Source organism: Fistularia commersonii, chromosome 19, assembly GCF_037954325.1.
Source record: "Fistularia commersonii isolate RoL2024-O1a breed Wild chromosome 19, RoL_Fcom_v1.0, whole genome shotgun sequence".
Classification (NCBI taxonomy): Eukaryota; Metazoa; Chordata; class Actinopteri; order Syngnathiformes; family Fistulariidae; genus Fistularia; species Fistularia commersonii.
This window is the reverse complement of record NC_141302.1, coordinates 10,605,171-10,623,220: the sequence shown is the minus strand read 5'-3', so window position 1 is coordinate 10,623,220 and position 18,050 is coordinate 10,605,171. Positions and strand designations below refer to the sequence as shown.

General features: G+C 39.7%; 1 protein-coding gene across 2 annotated transcripts in view; it reads right to left on the bottom strand.

Moving 5' to 3' along the window:
• Positions 1 to 18,050, bottom strand: part of pcxb (pyruvate carboxylase b) — a 307,943-nt gene that overhangs the window by 22,853 nt on the left and 267,040 nt on the right. For both annotated transcript variants that reach the window (XM_086165402.1, XM_086165403.1), the window contains 2 exons: positions 11,192 to 11,349; positions 9,552 to 9,638 (listed from right to left, as the gene is read on the bottom strand). In XM_086165402.1, coding sequence (XP_086021528.1) covers positions 9,552 to 9,638; positions 11,192 to 11,349 — 245 coding nt within the window. The remainder of the gene's footprint in view (positions 1 to 9,551; positions 9,639 to 11,191; positions 11,350 to 18,050) is intronic.

The window sequence follows — 18,050 nt, the reverse complement described above, 5'->3', positions numbered from 1 at the left end:
GGTGATAAGTGGGGTCTTTTTTGACTGAACGGGAAACTGATGCAAATATCAACGGCACGCATTACTCTAGAATTGTAATGAACAGACGTAGGTTTAAGAACTCCTGCCTACTTCTGTTTGATAAGTGGACCATTTAAGAGAAAAATGGGGTCAATTAATGTAATTCACAAACAGCAACAAACAACCACCTCAGCATTGTCCCACTGCTTGTACTCAGGATTAATCACGCAGGTTTTATAGGACACTGATAGAAAAGCATAAAGGGTGCAAATTGGAAGTCTTGGTACCCTGGCTCTTTCAAAAATTTAAAGCACTCAAACATATTTGGATTGCCAACCAGGACCTCCTGTGTTTGAGCTCGACTTATCTTCTTGCAAGCAATCAACCTCAAAACTGGCAGCTGACGAGTCTGCACAAGGAAGGGGCTCTAACAGATGCCTATTTCTGTGGCAATTAGTGCACGCTGCTCATATCAGATGGCAGGGTTATATAAAATGAATATGGGTGAACAAATATAGATCAAGCTGACAATCCCCCAAAGAATTCCCTGACAAAGAACGTGACATCCATTTCTATCTGCTATGTTATCCTGAAGGAGACTAGACGCAAACACACACGTTCTCAAACGCCGCTCTGGGATTACAAGTACCCTCTGGGGTTAGCAGAGCCCCTGGGATTATTTTTCTTTTTTTTTTCAAATGCACTCCAGTTCATGACTTGGGAAGTGCTGTTTAGTCTCTAGAGATGAAGCGACTACCAGCCACCTTTTTCTGACCTTTTCTTATAGATATATAAACACTATATCTGAAGATCATTTACACATTTAAGCATGGTCTAAGCAAAGTGTAAGTTATCAGGAGAGAAGAAATTGGATGGTGAATCCTGTCTCTTTACAATTACCCTAAAGCAATTTACTGTGAATTTAAAAAAAAAAACCTTCCTCCCTGATGAATCCACATTCCTCACTGTCAAGCCTCCCCAAAAGTTACATTACATTTCCTGTCAACAGACAGGGCAACAGTCATGCAAGTCATGCAGCTTTAGGAGACTGCAACTGTGGGCTAAATGTGATTAGCATATGTGCAGCATGTTAACAATGACATTGTCATTTTCATGATTCTTTTTGATAAACAGTATGGTAGAGCAGGCTTTGCTGTAGGAAACCATTTGTCAAATATAGTATAAATAAATGGTATGTCATAGTTTAGTGAGTAGATTCATTTTAGTGCCTCTGAATGATTCTGAAATAATGAAAACCTGACAGCACTAATAATATAATTTTTAAATATAGAATATCATTGATACATTCAATTACAGTTTGCAATTAATATCAGCCAACGTATCCTTTTTGCAAGTAATTTTCCTGATGATTTGTTACGCTGACTAATTGCCTTTTGCAACTGAGAAATCAGTATTAACAAAATTAGCATGTAACTACTAAATTATCGTAATTTCTGGACTATAAGCCGCTACTTTTTCCGCACGCTTTGAACACTGCGGCTAAAGCAATGATCCGGCTAATTTACGGATTGTTTTGGGCTAATGAGCTTAATGCTGCGAAAACATTTTGCCTCATCACATCGGACCAATGACATTACCATGAAATTCTGAGGCTGTTCAATGCTGACACTGAAGTAGACAACTTTAATGGTTTTAGTGCCCAGGAGGAAGACAAAGATTGAGATCAGCTAGAGTAAGACAAAGCGGGAATAGAAAATGGATGGATGGATGGATGAATGGATGGATGGATGGATGGATGGATGGATGGATGGATGGATGGATGGATGGATGGATGGATGGATGAATGGATGGATGGATGGACTTTTCCTCGCGTTATTTATTATTAATCTTTTTCATCAGCCGTGTTACAGGTCTCCACTAATATAGCACTTTCAACAGCTTGTAGTTTCAAAGCGCTTTACAATGGATCTCACATTCACCCGCTCACATGTACACTTACACACAGATGGCGGCAGGGCTGCTATGCAAGGCGTTAACCAGACCATCAGGAGAAACTGGGGGTTCAGTGTCTTTCCCAACCGCACTTGCGTGCCAAAGTGGGGTTGTGGATGCAGACAGGAGGAACCGGGAACCGCCAACCTTATGATTGGAAGGGTGCCAGCATTACCAACTGATTCACTGTGATAAGACTTCATCTTTCTCAAAAAGTCATCAAACGTTTAGGCATACCCTTAAGAGACCCTCCCAAGAACAGCTTGCTTCCCAGTAAAGTACAAAAAAGAAAAGCCTCCTACTGACTAAAACAGGAGTGAGCCTTCCTTCTACAGTAACTCCTTGCCACAGCACCTCAAGCTCAGTTTGATTTTGTGTGTGAACAGGAGAGATAATAATACATCGCTTTTACGAAGCGACTGTTTAAAGGGAACCCCCCAGAGGTGGTTTATGTCCCTGGAGAGACCATTATACTGTTATAGAGCTGGAGCAAATTTTCATTGCAGAATCATTTGAAATAGCTCTAAAACAAGAAAGCAGCTTTTCAGTGCAGTTCCTGCACCTCTATCTGACTCCTGAGTCATCTTTGCCTTTTTTATACAAAGTTGGTGCTGCTATCGTCATCATCTATCTTCATCAATCAGTCCACCCTCTATTCCTGTCCCGCTCTCCTAACCACTATCGCCGTTCTTAACACAAAAAAAAAAAGCAAGACATCAATCTTCAATCTTTTTCAGGAGTTTTCCTTCATCCAATCCAGTTAGTCTTTCCCTCTGATGCTCAGCCAGTTATTATTTTTGCTCATCTGCAAGAATATCAAGTATTCCTCTCATTATCAATCTCTACTGATGAATCAGCCACCTCCAGCTTTCTGGATGCCCTGCACAGAGGAAAACCCAGTTTCCAAGAGCCCTCTAATAAGTAAAGAGTATTTTTGGATGAGCAGGGTGTTAAAAAAAGCTGAATTTCTTTTTTGTAAGGGAAATATTGTAACTTGTTCATAAAAAAGGTAAAGATCTTTTTCAATCATAAGACCAAAATCAATTTTTTGTATGAAATTTTGAGCCCTGAAAAGCGTTTCATCACAGCTGACGATCATATTTTATGACTTATCACAGACACAAAAACGGTTGAGCTCTGCAAGACTGTACTCATGTTTATACACGTTTCAGCCCGATGTGCGAGTTGTTTGATCACTGAGAGGTGAGTGGTGAAGACGAGCCAACTCTTTTAAACACAAAGGCAGTGTGGGTACAACACTGCCTGGAAGCAGTTTGATTGCAATGAAAAGAAAAGTACAGTACACGTCCTTGACCAACAGTATTGGGGGTGATCATTGGCTAGAGGGTGTTGCCAGGAAAAAGTTGCTAGACATTTATTCATGTTTTGCACTGCTGGTCTGACAGCCTGGCAGATGAACATGACAGTAACGTATCGTGTGAGAGTGGGTACTGTGGCCATAAAATAAACATGCTCAGCCAATGTGTGTTTGACCGTTGCGTAGCGTGTGACACATAGTGGGGAGAGAACTGACAACTTTCTTCGACTGCTTGTGCAATACATTCTCACACCGCTGTTTTCTTTGAGGAGAAAGCTGAAGCTTTGAATTTCCAAGTATTTTATGGACTAACTCTCTCTGATTACACAGGTTTTCTTAAGTTGAGTCCTGAAGACTTTACTTCTCCTAAAGCAGCAAGCCAAATCGATGATTTAAAGAGTAAAATAGAGAGAAATGAGGACAAAAGCGGGCAGGAGCTTGGACCAAGGACACAAATATAAGGTGAAATTCCCACACTGCAAAAATTTGTCATCATGTTTTTGTTAAAACAAAGCGGAATTCAAATGTTCTTTATCATGTTTTGGACAAACTCAATAGGCCGTATTGAGTATCAAGTACGCTAACCGGATATCGCAACGAACATCAAATTGACAAATTCATTACAAAGATTCCTCCATAATGTACAGACCTGCTTTCAGACATCTTTCTTTTCCTATCTGTGAGCAGCACCACTCAGCACACTGGTCTTTTCTATGTCCTTCTCACTTCCACTCTAACTCATCTCTAACCTCTTGTACACCCTCACACAAGCTGATATTATCACACTCAACACCTAAGCCCTGCGCCACCTCCACTTGCAAGAGCTTTTTCTATTCTAAATACCTTAGCACTCCTTTTCCTCTGCACATTCGTCTTCTCCTGCCATCTGTCCATCCTTCTCACTTTTAATAATGTAGGTTTTTTTCATCAAGTGGCTACACAACAACACAATCCTTGCCAGCAATCTGCTCTAGATTGTGCAGAATGGCGAGAGAGAGGCTGCTTGTATGTGTGCATGCCTCTGTTTGTGTATGCTGCTTTTTTGAATTGCAACTGTATCTCAACCCAAAGTCTCTAATGGGCAAATGATTATATCACATTGGTTGTGTGTATGTGCGCATTTATGTTGCTGTGTGTGAGAGACAATCACACTGCACACACACATACACATACATTCTACTGCTGTAATAGTAACCAGGTAGACAAGGAGAGGAGTGAAGAATGGTACCTGTCAGAACAGGAGGAGACAGGAGAGGAGAACGATAACGAGACACTCAGAGTGAGGGGAAGGGAGGGGAGGTGCGGAAGTGATAGAAAGATTAGGAAGATGTGAAAGTCTAATCGAAAGGAAAGAAAGTAGAAGGCATAGACGAAGCAGGAGTTGTAAGGGGAAGCAGGGAAACAGTGGCAGATTGTGATGATGAAGGGAGAAAGAAAGGGATGGACAGCTGAAATGAGGGGAGGAGAGTCAGCGGTCGGCAGACAAATGCAACGGACAGCTGTAGCCCCACAGGCAATACAAAGAGGTTCTCCACCTTGAAGTTAGAGACTGGGAAAGAGTGTGTCTGAGTGTGGGTGTGTTCCAGTGTGTGTGGAGGTGAGTGGATTCGTGCCTGTTACTGGAAAAAGAAAGTTTTAGAGCAAGTGGGGTAAAGAAGAAAGAACAGCAATGCATAAATACATAGAAAATGGATCAACCTTATATTGACAAGTTCATGATGCAGCGGGGGGGGGGAGCCATGCAGGATTGAAATATAGTGAATGTTAAAGCAAAGAAAAACAGGAGAGAGAAATGCACCTTGCTTCTGTTGAAGTTTTACTCCTTGATGCAAATAGCAAATAGAATAATATATACTTATACAATTAATCCCTCATGGGGAAATTCGTCCTCTACAATTAACCCATCATGGATGATGGCTGCTGTCCATCGGCGCCAAGGGAGCAATTAGGGGATCAGTGTCCTGCTCAACAACACTTCAACGGACTAGGAGGAGCTGGGAATTGAACGAGGAATGTTCGGTTCCGAAGACGATCAGTCTAGCTCCTGCGCCACGCCGCCCCCAAATAGTTGGATGCTTGGGATTCCTAACTTCCTAACTGTATAATGGCTTCTGATGGGAACTGCTGTGTGACAGGGGAGATGTGTTTACATTTCTGGCTGTCTCTGCAGCTTCATGGTGTCAGAATCAGCCATTCCTGGCCAATCCTGGCACAAATCCACATGTATTCTCATTTCACCTTGGAGCCAATACAACGAGTTGGCAAGGATCACAGAGTACCTGCACACACTGAGGGACTTGGCGAAACCTACAAGTGTGTACTCAAGTCCCTTTGACACAACATCAATAACTATTCCTATTCCAATGATGGAATAGGAATAGAAATATATATTGGAATATATATACATGTCAATGATGACATGTATGTTTATGTCAATAGTATAATGTAATAATCACTTTTATGACATTGCCGATTAAGTAATTAACATTTTTCCGTTAGAAACATTGGTCTTGAAGCAGATTGCCCGTGTTATACTCTGTGGAATGAGGATTTCAGCCTGATTGATACTAAACATTTAGAAATTTATCGATATGCATTATATCAGAGAAAGTACTTTTAGGCATGATCATAGAAGGTATTAAGAGTATATGTTCGTACAGTGTTGAAATTAAAGTCTTACAAATCGGAACTGATGAGCATATACATGTCCCTTCACCAAGGCTATCTGGTACTGTTGAGTATCTGTAACCAGCTGCACTGGACATCAGTTTTATATCGGAAAAATGTTGATTTTTAACACCAGACAGGTGCTTCTTATCAGCAGGATATTCAAAAATGGTACATGTTTGAATGCAAGTTGGAATTCAAGTTCAAAAATCTGAAGAGGATAGAATACCCCTTTCTGTTGAGGTTAAGTGCCTGCTGTTTGGCAGATGTTGGTTTTAGGATGGTTGATAACATAACAGCTACCTAAATAAATTGGTTTGAATCTGACTTCCTGTCAGTTACGTCACAACCTACAATCAATTCTAATTTTCTGCTACGAATACAATATCTGTCACATGTGACTTATAAGGTTTATAAGGTTCTATGAAGGAAACACTTTGTTGGTAGTTAGTTTCTTGTGAAATATACATTTATGTACCTAATCAAACAGACACATAAGAAATTGTATTCATTTCTGTAGAACAGCAAAGAGACATAGAGCCATGTTTGCAGGTCAACATTAAAGCATGCTTCCTTGGGATTTTTTCCCTTAATTTAACCTTAAACAAAGCCAAACAAGACCCCCCCCCAAACACACACACACACACACACACACACACACACACACACACACACACACACACACAAGTCCAAAACAGAAAAAACATACCCTGTAGCAGGTTCACCAATACTGATGACCTTTAAACACCATTTTCAGACATAGACTTTGTGTGCATTGACATCATATTGCTCATTGGACATGACAACACTGTAGTCACTGAGTGAGGGCAGTACAACGTGACCAGCAGGACGATGAGAGCACAAAGGACAAGACAAGACAACAAGATCAGTCCTCTGTCCTTGTCTGTTCTCCACTCAGCTGTGTCACATTTTCTCTTTCATGGCCCTTTCAGACTCACCGGCTAGTGGTTTTCCTTGGAAATTTTTTTTGGAAGATCAGTTATCACTTTTGTCTTTTCTTTAAGATAAAGAAAAGACAAAAAAACACATCACTATTATTATTATTGTTATTATTATTATTATTATTGTTGTTGTTGTTATTGTTGTTATATAAACCTGTAATTACTAAACAAAATACATACAATTAGAGTGAGTGTGGATATTAGCTAACTCTTTATGTTACTCTGAGTAACAGAATTCCTACCTTAGTAATGGCAACATTTCCATAAATTTAATAATTTTTAAAACCTGCTGATAATTTATACCATAAAACATATAATGTACAGAGACCACTGCAAATACCAGTGTTTTTGCCTCTCATGACTTTAAGTCAATTTCATAATAGCCAGAAAATGTTTTATAATGTCACTGAAGTTGATGTTTCAACCCTTGGTTGTCATTATCTTTAGTTTTTCCACTTTTAATATTTGCCTGAATATTTTTCATGAATAGCATATCTATTTAGAGATATTATCGTTACTGGCTTGAACCCTATTTTAAGGGACCTTGACATTGGAGAATTAAATTTAGACGCAGTCTTGTTGAGTCCAGGAGGATGCTTGTGCCACGTATAAAGAAATTCACAGAGGTTTTCCTGAGACATCACAAGGAGGAAATGGAATAGGTAAATATGTGCATGGTTCCAAAGGTCTGAAATATACAGACTAATTTGGTGTTCAAATATATAAATACAGGTACGAAACAGAAATGCTTTTCTCAGTGTCATATTTGCATCAAAACCTTCGTGGGAAAAGGTTTCCACCACTGCAGTTCTGTTGGCTACCGGCACAGATCGTCAACGTTATGGCTATTTCTGACAAGTACGCCCATTTTTCCTGAATCAGCGAGACAGCAGGGTGAGAGACGCAGTCATTGTCAAGCTAACAGGATACAACAGAGTGCATATTAGGACCCGTAGGCACATTAAGCCAACATTGGCTTGTGCAGTGAAGGCCATCGAGCCTTAATTGAATTGACAGAGAGCGCAGGGAGAGGGCGGTGGAGGTTGGGGGAGAGGAATTGACGAGGAAAATAGAGTACGGAAGAAAATTAAAAAGGGCCTGAGCAGGAAAATTGAGAGAAAGGAGGACAGAAGGAATCTTAAAAAAAGAGAGGGTGAAAGAGAGAGAGCGCCAGGAGGAGGTAGAGCAATATCAATTCACGAAAGCATGTCTACAAGAAAACAGCCCGGAATAAAAAAGATGGCCAGAGAGCAAACGTGTGTACAACAACAACACAATGAGAAAGGTGGCAAAAATTGAGAGGGTGCTCGAGAAAGAAAGAGCATGCAAATGAGAGCACAAAATAATTACAGAGAGAGTGCAAACACTGAATGAGGGTTGCATCTATTACTAAGCTGTGATGGTAAATAATGAGGAGAGAAAAACAAAGGAATTAATGAAAGATAAACAGAAGTAAAGAGGCAGGCAGAAGGTTACTGAATGCTGAGGATGAAAATGGTGACTGTAGAATTGGCACAAGAGATCCTTCTCCATGACTACGATTAATGTGCCCTCTAGGAAGTCGACCAAAAGCTAGTTCAGTATCAAATCAACACTGAGCAAGGCAATACAAAGAGGAAATGGCATCCACACTTAGTCTGGAGTGAAACTATAGTTTTGGAATAAAATCAACGCTTTGCCAGCTCATTGAAACAATAACAATAGTGCTTCTCCTAAATGTTGTCGATTGGATGCTAAAGCATAGCGAAGTAAATCTGAAGAGCAAACCAAGCGTTAACTCCAACGTTCAGTTTTAGTTTTGATGACATCGGCTTGTCACAGACACGTTTGTAGGTCATCTGCTTCGGTGGAGCACACTCACAAAGAACAAGAAAGGCTGCCTGAGCAAGGGTTGTAAACAAATAGAAATGAACAAGCTCATTTAAGAGGGGATACGAACTGAAAGGAAGGATTTCTTTTTAAGTTGTCATTTATGCAGAGGTAATCTATCGAAGTTTCAGAATTAAGGTATAGAGCTGAATTGGAAATAAAAGGGTCGCACTACAATATGTCAGTTATGGTGAAAACTACCTTCAAAAACCAAGGAAGCCACTGAAGGTCAAATTGACTGCGAGTCTGAATCCAGAAGGCACAGAACAGTGGATGTACCAAACTTAATCTGGGATTGTTTGGCTCAGCCAAGCACAGAATGAGAGGCAGCTTGGCAGAAGCAGTCAGAGAGAGAATGATGCCAATAGACAAATATCAAATATCTGCCAAAGTAATACTTTCATTTTCCTGGAGAACATCCCTTTGAACTTGCGTCAGATATAACTTAGAGGGGGCAGAGTGCCAAAAGCATCTTTATACCTGAAAAGCAGTGGCTGCTGCTGCTGGATTAGTCAATGTAATTGCAAATAACTTATTTTCACACAGTTCTGATGTGTTCTGTATTGTTGGTTATCATTACTAAGTGTTCTGGGCAATGCGCTGTGTTATATTCGTTGACATTTTAGTTCTCACTGTGTCACCCCTCCAGGTGAGATCAGTGACTCAGCACACATCCTCATACTACAATTTGTGGCACAAACCAGCCCGGCAGACTGGCCAAACAACAATTTACATCCACAATGTAATCCAAGGAAAGGACTGAAGTCACAGTCACGTCTTACCTTAATAAGGTCCCCTAATAGTTTGTTGGCTTCAGTGTAGGCCTTCTTCACCTCCTTGAATTTGTTTCCCAGCCCCATACTGTGAGCCTGGGATGTCACAGTGAAACAAATAGCATAAGTGAACTGAATTAATTTCGGTTAATTTCTATTCCAGAAAAACAATAAAAGCCTAAACAAAACAAAAAAACTATTTTGAGTCTAACATGTAATGTAAGGCCTCACTTGTGCAATAACACACAGTTTATAAATTTACATAAATAAGGCTTATCTAGGAAAAGCCAAATGGGTCAGTATTTCTCACTGTAAATGGAAATTTGCAGCAGAATGCATTGGCTTTACAGTCATGGATAAAAAAAAAAAAAAAAAAAAAAAAAACAGGTCACAAATGGACTCTAGGATTATTCCCCTGGTGTTAGTTCCAGCAAGTGACAGTACGATGGATATAGTCACTTTCAAAATGTCTGGCACTTTCCTGGCTACTACTGTGCAGAACATAAGACCTCACTTAATGTGCAATAAAGCATTAACAAATCTTGCAATATGATATTCGGACCACACTTACATTCAGTGTCCTGAGATTATTGTGATCATTAAACTTTCTTTTATACTTCATGTATTATCATGTCATATGTTGTAACTGAACAAATGCAAAGCAAGAAAAACATGAACCATCTTGAATCATTCGAAAATGTTCAAATAGAAATAGATCTATGAATAGATAATATCCCAGCGTCATCCAGCTACACAAACTAGAAGTAACAGGTGCACAAACAACTCAAAGGAAACCCCGTCTGGGAGGACTGATAGGCACACGAGAATGTGTTGTTGAAAAACCACAAAGAATTCTTATTTCTTTAAAAAATTGCAATTTATAGCACATATTTTAACCCAGGGGTGCCACGATTGTTTTACCAGTTTTACCAGTTCTCATAGAGAACGCTGACAAGTAACTTGGTCAGTCAACACAGCAGTCCGTAAGTCTACAGTGAACAGAGTGGGGCTCCTTACAATACACCCTCTTTTTCTGTTAGCATAAAAATGCAGTTGCCGCTCGCACACCAGCCACTCTTGCGGATTCTTGCCGCTTCCCTTCTTTGTTCATCTTCATTTTTAAGGTCATTTTGACTTCTGTCTTCAGCGTTATCCTCCACACTCATGTCTCTCTCTTGAGCTCAAATGGGAAGTGTTGCAGAGATGACTGGTTTTTGTAAAATGAATGGGACTGAGCAAAGGCCAACCTCATGACATCACTAACCAGATAGCATTGCATTCTAAACCAAAATGGCAGCCTACAAGTGAAAGTTTGTTTTCATTTTCATTTTGTTATCATTTTTATGTAGCTGTTATAAATATTGATCAAATAGGACAATAGTGTCATGGTAACCAGGGATCCCTTTGAAAGGTGCATTTTTTGTTATACGTGGTCTTGTACATTGTGCTGTAAATGTGGATATAACTCTGTCTCGGTAAATCCTATGTTTATGTCCTCTCAAATTCAGAGATCACCTATAATACCCCATCTAAAACTGCCGAAATTGTAGCTGTTGCTTTGCAAAATGCATTTAAGCTCACTGAGCTTAAATATCAATCACTTACACACATACAACATAATAAAAGATGACAGGAATATATCACTGTACCTGGAAGTGAAGGTTGGTGTACTGTCCTCCTGGTATCTCATTCTCGTAGACATCAGCGTTGCCAGATTTCATGGTGGCAGTGCAGTCAAATGGAGCATAAAGGCCCCTGGCGACTTCCCAGTATTCACTGTAGTCGAATACCTTCTCCAGAACAATACCTGCGAACAGAAATAAGATGTAAAATCAGAAGCCATCAAATCTAAATGCCAAGTCTCTTCACGATACAACATGACAGTGCTGATCTACAGCTGATTGAAATGGTTTCCCTTTTGTCTGCAGAAAAAGGGAATAAATTGGGCTTGCTATTATTTCTAAGCATCATTTATTAAGGAATGGCTCAGAAAGAGGGAGTATCTCTTACAGGCAAATTCTGATCATTTATAACTGGGAGCCTTTCGGTAAAACCACAGACAAACATGGTGGCTATCGAGCAGCTCGACAATGTGGCCTCAGTCAAGGCACCACTGTGAGCTAACAAAGCTCCTTCTCACTTTCTTCACCCATGTTTTTTATTATTTTTTATTATTTTCATGCTGAACGTCAGAGATTCGGTCACAACCTTGCTCCGGTCAATATTGTATCAGAATATATATTTGGCAATCTCACATGTATCTCAATCGGGAGGAGTCATGATCCTTTTTTATGTTTTATGTGTGAGAAACATTAAACAAGATGATGTAAGCCACGTCATGGTCAATATAGTTGCAACATCCCTGTGATACGGTGTAATCTTGAAAAAAACAAACAACAAAAAAAAACAAACGTGTCACATATTTAAAACATTCAGCTGTAGCCATTTGAGGTGTGAAATTTAAGTGCCAAGAAAAGAATATTCAGCTAATATTCACTGAGCCTGGGTAATGATGACAAAAATCAGGCATGTTAATGAGATAAAAATTGTTCATTACTCAGTTTTATGACTCAAAGTGCCTACACCCTACAAATAGCGTCTGTGAGTGTTTCAACAGTGATCCTGGTGGGTAAAAGGGAGCTACTGTAAAACGATCGCATGCGTTGTTGCTTCTCAAAACTGCCTGCCAAGGCAGCTGGTAATTAGGACCATTTCCTTTTCTGTTTGCAGGGTTCCTTTGTGTCACTACTGATACAACATTTCAGCCAGGCCTCGGATTGGAAGTGAAGGAATGTTCAAACTGACATTTGATGGAAATGTTGGTTCATGTTACATTACAACACCATCCAACAATTTCCGATCACATTATTCTCCACTGCATTAGTATTTCCCTGCCAAAAACTGTACATCGATTATTTTCTCTTTGTAATTGTCCCCAGTCCAGATTGAAACAGACTTTCTTTTCCTGGATCTTAAATAAAATGCTTAAACCACAGTGTGCCTCTTCAAACACAGGGCTCAGATTCAGTGTGTTAGGAGTGACCAGGGCGTGTGCTGAGTGATTTTTAATACCGAGTCAAATTAAAATTGCTGTGTTCATCTTTGAACCTGTTCAATTAAATGTAAAGCATGTCAAATATCAAGCTTTTATTAATGACTTGTATTCAGTAGGTTTGGCCAGATGTTGCTGTTGTGAAATAATGATTTCTCCAGCACAAAGCAGCAACACCGTTGGTTTAAAAATGGTGTAATATCAGCTGCTGGAAAAGAAAAATGAAAGACATCTATATTAAGAGTCTAGGTTAAAAGTCCAGTTACCAGAGAGCAAATCAAGACAGGAAACTAAATGTATTCTTTTTACTGAACTGAAGAAGCCTCTCAGATGAGGGGTGAAATGTCTTCAAGTGAAGAAATTCAAGTCCGGTTGCTACGACAAGAAGATATTGACAAGAATTCACCATGACCTGAATGACTAAGACACTCCACAGCAGTATTCATTTTAATCTTTAATCTGATTGAAGAACTTCAATTTTCTACATAAACAATGTCAGATGAGAGGCTGAGATCTGATGTGTGTCTTTCAGACCAAAAATCTTGAAAATGCATTTTTCTGGAGATATCTAAATAGTCAAATAGAAATCAGAATGGGTTGGCATCACAAATTGATGAGTTGATTCAGAATTATTTGGAAATATCTGTGAAAATTAAAAAAATAAGTCTTTTTGCCAGACAGCAGAAAATCTCTCTTAGGCAATATAGTCAGTCAAAACAATTCTTGTGATGAAATAATTTTAGTGTTGGTGCTCTGGTGTCATACATTCAGTGAGAATGTAATTTATCATTAAATATGGAATTTAAATTTGCATTTGTTGCTTTATGGATATGAATCGGCTCAGTCTATTGCCACACCTGTCTTGATCTCGGCATTCTGCGGTTGAGTGTGAGCATGTAATTTCAGTGTGTACATATTATCATATCAATGATGTGTGTGAGGTGTGGGAATTCTTTAGTGTGTTTGATGATGGCTGTACCATAAAAGGTTGTGTTGTTTGGCAGCCCGAGAGTCATATTTAATTAAAATCATGCATGATGCATGAGAAGTGGCGGGGTACTTTGCCGAAGCAACACAAGGACCCATTTAATGGGTGTCATCATTCAGCTCTAAGAGCCAACACGTTGCGCTTAAAAAAAAAAAAAAAAAAAAAAAAAAGGGGGGGGGGGGTGAACATACTAAATGTTTGGATAAACACAACTTAACGAACAAACTGGCAACATTTGCCTCTTCCTCAAAAAAGAGATACGGTTGAAAGGAAAGAGACCGTTACCGAGAGTACGGATGGGAAAGAGTAAGAGACAAGAAGTTTGGAGTAGAGGGGGAGGGAGTGAAATAGGCATGTAAAGTGCTGTTAATAGCTTTGTCACTGAGTGAGAGCAAGGGAAGAGGAGGAGGGTGTAGAGAGACGATGCAAAAGAAGAGAGGCTGGTGGGAGAAAACAGAGTGGAGGGAGGAGGGCGGGGGAGGAAGCTCTCGCTGCAGTACTCATTATTGCTTCGTAACAGAGATGGGATAAGGTGCTGGTGAGGGAAACCAGTAAACAGACAGAGGTCAGAAACACATGGATGTGTTCAAACAACTGCGCCTCTTGATTGGAAAAGCAAATGAGATGTAGGAGGGTATAGGTGACAATGGTTTATAAGTGATAAAGAATATGTTTGCATGAAAATGCATCATGAATGTAGCTTATTCATTTCATGATAAGAGCTTAAACATGCTTGTGTGTGGGAGACATCCTGTATCACATTCTAAAATCTGGGGTGAATCAATTAATTCAATAAAAAAACAATTTTTAATATTTCCCTCCTGACTAACAACCATGGCTTTCTCTTTTCTGAATCCACACAGTGAGTTAACTAGACTGCAGCTAAATTCCGGGAGCTTCTCACTGCCGCACTGTTACACATCTCAGAGTGGTACAGAACAATAACCACTGGCTCCCAAGGATGGATGCGAACCGGTTTCTCTCATCTGCAGTTAAACATGTTGATGGGGCGAAACATGGCAGAACTCCTTCCAGATAGGACGGGGTGTGTGCTGCCCTTGGCCCTCAAACCCATTCATCGTCTTTGTATTGAGTGACATGAGCGCATATTTCCTCTGTGCCCAGCTGAACACAGAGCAAGAGGTAGCTGTGCCATCCTGTACGCTGCCCCCAAAATTCAATTATGTTGATGACACCTCAGTGCTTCCAACAGAAGGGAATCTGGCAGAGCACAACAAAGAAAATGGAGGAGAGAATCATCTTGGCGGTGTCCCAGTTTCCTGAATTGTATGAAATCCTGGAGGATTTTATGAGCCGACACTCCCTTCCTCTTTGCTGCGCTCGACTCCTTGTCCTCCGAAGAAGCATCACAAGGCGTTTCCACCGAACGGACGGATAAATAGTCTGTCCAAACCAGCAAAAAACAGCCCTGAAAAACGACAACATTTTAATTGGCAGTGTAGGCATGACTTGCGCACTGCCTGGACAAAACACAACATTTTGCAGCACTATGGATCCAGAGCACACCACAACCTATGTGTAGAAGCTCTGCGGGCTCCGTTGTGATTAAATCTCATATTGGATTAAAACAAAGAATCAGATTAAAAGCTGATATTTGTCGAGGACGACAAAAGGTCCCCATAGGTGACACAACAATGACAGTACACTTGCATTATTATTTAAACTGCCGCTACATAAACACTTGATGACAACTGCATATCTTGCTGGAAAATGTATTTAAGAGTTAAACTTACTTCCCTATATGCTGCAGAGAGAGAGAGCAGGTGTGTAAATGGTTTTCCATCTATATCAAGCTATTTTCACCTTTCACAGGCCTTTACACTAGATTACATTCACACATCCCCCTTACCACACACACACACACACACACACACACACACACACACACACACACACACACACACACACACACACACACACACACATACACAGATGGCAGTTGCCATGCAAGACACTAACCAGACAATTAGGACCAACAGGGAGCTCAGACAGGAGAAGCTGGGAATCGAACCGGCAACCGCAAGAGAGCATTGGATATGTTAGGAAACTCCGGACGACTTTTGACCGAGTCCTCTTGTCATCACACTGATTTCTGTATATCACAATTTAAACATGTCTTCATGTTTTAAATTAGCCTGTGGCAGAGTAAGTTATTGTCATAAAACTACAAATGTGTCCTTTGGGACTTGATTAGTTGCAAATATCCTTGTGTGTTAATGATATCTGCTGATATTGCAGTACAGTGTCTGTTAGGCCAGTCATCCATCTTGTACATACAAGGTGGTTAGACAGTAGCATGGCTGTCAAAGAGCACTGAGGCGTAACTACTGTGACATTGTGATTTATAAGCTCCCCATCCCCCTTGCCAGTATCTCATGCATGTGGGAAGGCATTTGCTCACAAGGAACAGAACATCGGTCTGAGATGCTATAGTTGCAGGTTCTTAAACTGACCACAATTTCCTTTAGAAGAATGGCAGATTGCTTTAAATGGCAGCAAGCTTCTGTTTTTGTAGACTATTAGCTTATTCTATTGACTGTTTCGGAAAAAAAAAAAAAAAAACTGACTAATGGTATTTTAAGTGCTTTTCTTTCATCACAATGCTCCTATATTCAGTAAAGTATCAGGACAAGGAGCACTCACACATCAGCATCAGCAGCATGTGTTAGCATCAAGCTCACATCCCATCATGATTGAATGCAGACGGCTAAAGGAGGATAATGTCTTTGCTGTGATAAATGGCGAGACTAGAGTTGAGACTATAATTCAGGCAAAAAGAACACTTTTTACAGGGCAAGGGTTAGCTTGGTGAGATCAGTAAAAGTTTTAAACTGGAGCTACAAGAGTTTGAACAAAAGATGACAATAAGGTCTCAGGAGCAGTTGTTTTTCAAGCTTGTTAATTTGTTTTTGGACATTTGCATGATTTACTTTAAGCTGACCAAAGGAAAATCTGACGGTTCTAAAACTATTGGAAAAAAACAAACAAACAAACAAAGAAAAGACACATTTCATTTTCAGTAGTGCTGTACATGGTGGTACCATCCTGGACTATAAACAAGATGAATGGTCATTTCTATTTTTTTTAAACTGCTTACTTCCTTGATTTCAAAGAGTCAGTGAAAGAGCTGCCCAGTTGTAAATCAAGGAGGCAAAAGAATCTTTGAAGCACGTGGGAGGATGAACATTTTGTTTTTTTCCATCCAGTTCCTCTTTGAAATGCAGTCTTTTTTAATTTTTTACTTTTTATCGAACTGGATAACTTATAAAAATCTAATTTTCGTCTGATATGAGGCTAGTTGCTGCTGCCTACCCTTTAAATGCAGAGCCCCTGTCTAAATAAAGAATTTGTAAAGATACAACCCACTCTAACTTTGAACCACAGTCCTAAGTGTGATCAGAATGAATTGAGGTGGAGTAACAGCATGCAGATCAGCAATATATGAATTGGAAAAACATATTTGAAATCCTCAGTTATCTAGCTAAGGACAGCTTTCTCATTAAAAATAAAAATCTTGTAGATTTTATCTCAGTTAAATAAACTGAATAAAAACATGAGCTGCTGTGGAGAAACCTGTGATGGAATGTGTGGAGGCATTGAAATGCTGGATAAATTACAGAAGATGATGAAAAAAATGAGACAAACTAACAATGTGTCATGAAATTTGAGACCCGAGCCCCTAGCTTTTCAGTGAACCTAGAATTGATAGAGAAGTCTATGATGATCTACGAGATAAATACTAAATTATTTTCCAAGAAATGTAAGTCACATTTGCCATTACAGCAATGATGGTGGAGTTGAGGTCCGTGGATGTCGTTTATTCGGACCACTTTTAGACCTATTAGGCTATTCCCCCAAGAGTCCATTACATGACTGATTCTGAAGGCCATAGCAGATAATTAATTTAATTTCATACCCCAATTAAACAATTTAATGACCCCTTCGTCCTATGGATTGGGACATTGTCATCCTGTATCCCCTCTCATTAATTCGGGTATCTTAATTTGCCATCCATCTGTACAGGTCTTTATTATCACAGCTCAATACACAAAGTTCAGAGTGTACATCAAATACACTACGTCCTTCAATTATGTTTTTCAGCAGTACAGTAACAAACCACTTGTACAGTAAATAATATGTGACTATTCAGCAGACGGGACATTTGCTGTGGAGGGAACACATTCAGCAAACCTAATCCAGATGGGTCTTTCTAAGCAATGGAAACAAGCTTTCAGATCTAGTTAGTGGAGCTGAGTTGTACTCCCAACAGCATTACTCTACATAACTTAGCTGCACATTTTACATCAATATTAATTCCTTTAGCTTCTTTCCTATATGTTGATTATTTAATAGCAGTTTTATAATTTGCCCCATCAGGATAATTTACATACTATGTGCATCAATGTGCCCAGTCAGTCTGGGCCTTTATTAGAGTTAGTGGAGGACT